The sequence below is a fragment of the Populus alba genome, chromosome 3, assembly GCF_005239225.2.
Source record: "Populus alba chromosome 3, ASM523922v2, whole genome shotgun sequence".
NCBI lineage: Eukaryota > Viridiplantae > Streptophyta > Magnoliopsida > Malpighiales > Salicaceae > Populus > Populus alba.
This window is the reverse complement of record NC_133286.1, coordinates 1,637,008-1,643,777: the sequence shown is the minus strand read 5'-3', so window position 1 is coordinate 1,643,777 and position 6,770 is coordinate 1,637,008. Positions and strand designations below refer to the sequence as shown.

Genomic DNA, 6,770 nt, shown 5'->3' with positions numbered 1-6,770 from the left:
GACCACTCCACGGGATAAAGGGATTTCAGGTGAACATGTCGGTGCATGCCTTGTCGGATTTGGGGAACAAACGAGGTAGAAAATGCGCCTAGAAGTCTGCCACTCGGGCAGCTTCACGGGGAAGATGATGAACAGTACCCGGGTTTTTTTTTTTTTTTTTTTTTTTTTTTTTTTTTAAACACAAACACGGCGCCGTTTCCCAATTCTTCAATTTGACCCCCGGATTTTTATCAATTTGACCCCTATAGTTTTGTGCCTTTTGCAGATTGGTCCTTGGCTTTGGATTTTGTCAATTTAACCCCTAATTGGCCCCAAAACTTCAATTTTCTTTCAATTTGGCCCCTGATTTCAATCAATCATCTTGGTAAAAATTAAATCTGGTCTCGTATAATACCATTCTTCTCAATTAAGCCCAAATTAGGCTCCCAAACTTAATTGTTTCACCAATTAAGCTCCAAATAAAATTAATTTGACCCATTTAAAGTATAATTAAGTCCTTGCACTTAATTAAATCCTTCAATTGGACCTAAATTAATTCTTAAACATAATTAAAAATTAATTTGGCCCATGATTAAATCAAATTGGCCTATTAAAATTTAATTATGTCATTGGACTTAATTTTTATGCAAATTCGTCCAATAATCATTTAATTTAACCTTGAATTTGCATTGTATTCCTATTTTTTTGGGCATAATGGGGGACAATTAGGCCTTGAATTTCCTCCAAAAATTGCAGCTTGATTTCCCGACCTATCTTCTCCACGTTGCCAGCCTTTGTTTTATTTTTTTGATTTTTATTTTGAAAAAAAGTGAAATTTGGGGAATAACCCAAAATTGGGTTATGACACATACCACCCTAGAAGAAATTTTCCAGTAGACCAAGTACAACTTCCACCACTACCGATGTCTCTCACTGAGATGTATCAGAGGTTGCTTAGTATTGGCCAAGTAGTACCTGTTCCTTTAACTCCTTTACAACCACCATTTCCCCAATGGTATAAACCTGATAAAAAATGTGAATACCATGATGGTGTCGTGGGACACAATATTGATGGATGTCTTGCATTCAAAAGAAGAATCCTTCAACTCATCAAAGCTGGGTGGATTTCTTTTGATGAATCTCCGAATGTGAACTCAAACCCTTTACCAAACCATGCTTCTGGAAGTGGAGGAGTTAATAGTTTGGAGATAGGAATGGGAAGTAAAGCAACATTAAAGGTGACTATGGATAGATTGTATGGGATGTTGAGGCAAACCAATTATCTGAAGACACCAGTCAGAATGCAAGTTGTAGGGGATGCAAATGAATATTGTAAATATCATCAGCAATTTGGGCATGATATTGACTTATGCGAGGAGTTTCATTCTGAAGTAGAAGATATGATGATGATGGGAATGTTAAGATTGATGAAACCTAAAGAAGATGATTTGGTAGGAACAATGACTGGTTGTAACAAGAAAGTGGAAGTTTGTAGATACATACCAACTGAAAAGGGTCCGCCAAAAATGATACTAACGAAGCCTACGAACATTGGTAGAGAAAGCTATAATGCCCAACCCTATCATTATGGTTATTCCTCTCATAGCACAAATCCTACCCTTGTTTTCCATACTGAAATAGGAGGACTCACTCGGAGTGGGAGATGTTTTACTCTTGAAGAGTTGGAAAACCATAGAAAAGCCAAAGGAAAAGATACGATGGAATTCACAAAGACAGATGAGGTTAATAAACCAGTAAGTGATGAAGAGGCTAATGAATTTCTGAAATTAATGAAGCACAGAGAATATAGTGTGGTTGATCAGCTAAAGAAAACACCCGTTAGGATTTCTTTGTTGTCATTAATGCTGAGTTCAGAATTGCATAGGAACGCCCTTCAGAAGGTTCTTAATGAAGCATATGTTCCTCAGGATATCACACAAGACTCCATAGGACATTTAATGGGTAGGATTCAAGCCACCAACTACCTTTATTTTACCGATGATGAGCTGGATCATGAAGGGACCGGTCATAATAAACCGTTGCATATCACGGTGAAATGCAAGGATTATGTGATTGCTAAGGTGCTTATAGATAATGGTTCTGCTCTCAATGTATTGCCGAGACATGTACTTGATAAAATGCCAGTTGATGCCTCTCACATGAAGCCAAGTACCATGACTGCTAGGGCATATGATGGGTCACCTAGACCAATCATTAGGAGTATTGATGTTGAATTAATCATTGGCCCACAACCATTCCAAGTCACATTGCAAGTAATGGACATTCATCCATCATATAGCATTTTAATGGGGAGACCTTGGATTCATGCAGCTCGAGCTATCGCGTCTTCTTTACATCAACGAGTCAAGTTCATCATCAATGGGAATTTGGTGACTTTGAGAGCGGAAGAAACTTTGTCGATGATGAAAAATGTGTCGATCCCTTACATAGAAACTAAAGAAAGTAAGGATGGAAATCTGCATGCATTTGAAGTTGTAAATGCTGAATGGGTACCCGAAAATACGATACGAAGGAAGCTAGAAATTTCTGAAGCAGCAAAGATGGCTGCTAAGTACTTCTTGAAGCATGGACTGCCATTTCAATATGACCACACTACCGGAATGCTTGAGAGGGTTAATGTGATAAAAATGAAGTGCGCGGATCAAAGGTTTGGCTTAGGGTTTAAGCCTGGGAAAGCAGATTTCAAAAGAGCAGCTGAAATTAAAAGAGAAAAGAGAATAGCCCGGATTGAGAGAAGAGAACCGGATGAAGATCGAATAGAGATCCCACCAATCCATGTAACATTTCCAAGATCCGCATATGTGATAAAAACAGAGGATTATGAGGGGGGACTAAGAAAAGAATTCAGTGGTGCTACTATTAATTATCTTGAAAATGTCGGTGAACAAGATTTAAAAGAAGAGGATAGTGCTCATGAACAGTTGCCCCAGTTGACTATTGGTGTTTTGGAAGATGGCTCATCAGAATTCGTGAGGAAACTGGCCGAGGGAGAAGATTTAGCAAATTAGGAAATTCAAGAAGTCCCAATTGTTTTCAAAAAGTAATGTTTTGATTGCTTATTCGTTGTTTTTCATTATTTGTATTGTTTGAATAATTGTGCCTTGCCAAATCATCACGGCTCAAGAGATTGGCAATAAGGTTTTGTGGTTGAGCCCTTCTATCCTTTAAATTTCAATGAGATCATGCATATTTTTCTTTCAATCGTGTTTTTCTTTTTGTCTGTTCATTTATTTACTTTCCCAGAAATATACACTCATAACCAAAACACTTTCCGCTTTCAGGAAATCTGAAAGTGGATTGTCGTACACCCCACAAACTCATTGCACTGTGGATAATTGGCTTAACTTTGATGAAACTATAATTGCCATGGATGAGGAAGAGTTTGGTGAGGAAGATATCCATGAATTCGTAAAGTTAGTGGAACAATCTGATCATACATGGAAGCCCGCAAAAGAAGAACTAGAATTGATAAACGTGGGCATCGAACATAATAAAAGAGAGTTGAAAATAGGAAAGCTAATCTCTACTGGCGTAAAAAGTGAATTGATCGCTCTTTTACAAGAATATGTTGATGTTTTTGCCTGGTCATACGCCGATATGCCTGGTCTGGATACTGATATTGTGGTACATAAATTACCTTTGATAGAAGGTTGTAAGCCGATTAAGCAAAAGTTAAGGAGGACAAGGCCAGATATACTAATCAAAGTGAAAGAAGAAATAACAAAGCAGTGGGATGCTGGATTTTTGGAAGTGGTCGATTACTCTCAATGGGTGTCTAATATTGTAGTAGTACCCAAGAAAGACAACAAAATCAGGGTATGTGTGGATTTTCGAGATTTGAACAAGGCAAGCCCGAAACATAACTTTCCTTTACCCCACATAGATGTACTGATGGATAATGCTGCTAAGAGTTCTACTTACTCTTTTATGGATGGTTTCTCTGGGTATAATCAGATTAAAATGGCCGAGCAAGACAAGAGGAAAACAACATTTGTTACCCCGTGGGGAACATATTGCTATAGAGTTATGCCATTTGGGCTAAAAAATGCTGGGGCAACTTATCAAAGAGCAATGGTGACACTATTTCATGATATGATGCATAAAGAAATTGAGGTCTATGTGGATGATATGATCGCTAAGTCTAAAGATGAGGAAAACCATATCCCAGCTCTGAAGAAATTATTTGAAAGGTTAAGAAAATATCAATTAAAGTTAAACCCAGCAAAATGCACATTTGGGATGAAGTCTGGGAAGTTATTGAGATTTGTGGTGAGCAACAATGGCATAGAAGTAGATCCTGATAAAGTAAAGGCCATACAAGCTATGTCAACTCCTAGAATTGAGAAAGAAGTCCGAGGTTTTTTGGGAGGTTTAAATTACATTGCTCGATTACTTACAGTCACTTGTGAACCAATCTTTTGATTACTTCGAAAGAAAAACCCTGGAGTATGGGATGAAGACTGTCAAGAAGCATTTGATAAGATCAAACATTATCTGCAGAAACCACTCTATTGGTGCCTCCTGTGCCTGGGAGGCCTCTCATTTTGTATTTAACAGTGACTAAATCCGCAATGGGCTGTGTGCTTGGCCAACATGATGAGTCTGGGAGAAAAGAACAAGCCATCTATTACCTCAGTAAGAAATTCATCGAGTGTGAATCTCGTTACAACATGATTGAGAAGCTGTGTTGTGGTTTGGTTTGGAGTGTGAAAAGGCTCCGACAGTATATGCTATACTATATCACCTGGTTAATTTCAAAGGTAGATCTTATCAAATATATCTTTGAAAAACCATACATGTCAAATAGGCTCGCTAGATGGCAAGTGTTGTTGGCTGAATATGATATCATCTACAAAACAAGAAAATCCATGAAAGGAAGCGCAATCGCGGATCATTTAGCTGATCATGCTATTGAAGACTATGAGCCATTAAACTTTGACTTTCCTGATGAAGATGTGCTAGTAATAGAAAGTGAGCGGTGGACCATGTACTTTGATGGTGCGGTGAATGTGTCTGGTAATGGAGCTGGTGCTGTAATAATTTCTCCAGAAGGAAAACACTATCCCATCTCCATTAAGTTGCAGTTCAATTGCACAAACAACACAACTGAATATGAGGCCTGCATTCATGGATTGGAAGCTGCATTGGAACTGAAGATAAGGAAATTAGTGGTATATGAAGACTCTATGTTGATAATCTGCCAGACAAAGGGGGAATGGCAGACTAAAGATGAGAAATTGAAACCGTATCAAGAATATCTCTCCAAATTGGCTGAAGACTTTGAAGAGATAGAGTTCAATCATTTAGGAAGGGATAAGAATCAGTTTGCAGATGCCTTAGCAACCTTGGCCTCCATGGCCACAATCAATTATGGTATCAGAGTACATCCTATAGGCATTGATATCAGAAGTTCTCCCGCTCATTGTTGTTTGGTAGAAGAAGAAGTAGACGACAGTCCTTGGTATACATATATAAAAAGATTCATCCAATATCGGGAATATCCTCTTGAAGCTTCAAAAACAGATAAGAAGACTCTGAGAAGAATGGCAATGGAATATTTTATAGATGGAGAAATCTTATACAAAAGGTCATTTGATGGGACTTTATTAAGATGCCTGGACATATCAGAAGCCAATAAAGCATTGTATGAAGTGTATGGAGGAATTTGCACCACCCATGCAAATGGACACATGATGGCGAGACAAATGCAAAGAGCTGGGTATTTTTGTTGACCATGGAGAAGGATTGTATAGAATTTGTTCGAAAATGTCATAAATGCCAGGTGTATAGTGACAAAATCAATGCACCCCCAGTGCCCTTATTCAATATGGTGTCACCTTGGCCATTCGCGATGTGGGGAATAGATGTGATCGGACCTATTAATCCAAACGCCAGCAATGGTCATCAGTTTATCTTAGTCGTAATTGATTATTTTAGAAAGTGGGTAGAGGCCTGCTCATATGCTCATGTGACTCAGAAGGTGGTCAAGCGATTCATTGAGAGAGACCTAATTTGTAGGTATGGTTTGCCAGAAAGGATAGTAATTGATAACGCCAAGAACTTCAATGGGAAGATGATTGTGGAATTATGCACTAAATGGAAAATCAAACATTTCAATTCATCCCTTTATAGACCGAAGATGAATGGTGTTGTTGAAGCTGCTAACAAGAACATAAAGAAGATTGTCCAGAAAATGGTGGTTACATACAAAGATTGGCAGGAATGGCTTCCTTATGCTCTACATGCATACCGAACAACAGTAAGGACGTCAACTGGGGCTACACCTTATTCACTAGTTTACGGAATGGAGGCAGTCATGCCATTGGAAGTAGAGAGTCCTTCTCTAAGGGTCCTCATGGAATCTGAGCTAGAAGAGGCTAAATGGGCTGAGTTACGATATGAACAGCTAAATATGATCAGTGAGAAGAGATTAGCGACAATTTGTCACCACCAACTATATCAAAACAGGATAGCAAGAGCATATGACAGAAAAGTTCGACCAAGAGAGTTCAAAGAAGGAGATCTTGTATTGAGAAAAATCCTATTACTACCTAGTAAGAACCACAGCAAATGGGCACCCAATTATGAAGGTCCCTATGTAGTAAAGAAAGCATTCTCTGGAGGAGCATTGATATTGACAGGAATGGATGGAGAAGATTTGAGTAGGCCAGTGAATTCCGATTCCGTAAAGAAATATTATCCATGATTGTATAAGTTCTCATCAAATCAATAAAAGTTTTGCCAAGAAATTCACTTTGCATATGTTTTCT

General features: G+C 38.3%; 1 protein-coding gene across 1 annotated transcript; it reads left to right on the top strand.

Annotated features, from left to right (window-relative positions):
- The first annotated feature begins 902 nt into the window (after window positions 1-902).
- LOC140955399 (uncharacterized) lies at window positions 903-6,706 on the top strand. The gene is made up of 5 exons (XM_073408133.1): window positions 903-2,969; window positions 3,244-4,074; window positions 4,246-4,357; window positions 4,501-5,696; window positions 5,783-6,706. Exons 1-5 carry the CDS (start codon window positions 903-905, stop codon window positions 6,704-6,706), a joined length of 5,130 nt encoding a protein of 1,709 aa, XP_073264234.1.
- Window positions 6,707-6,770: the final 64 nt, after the last annotated feature.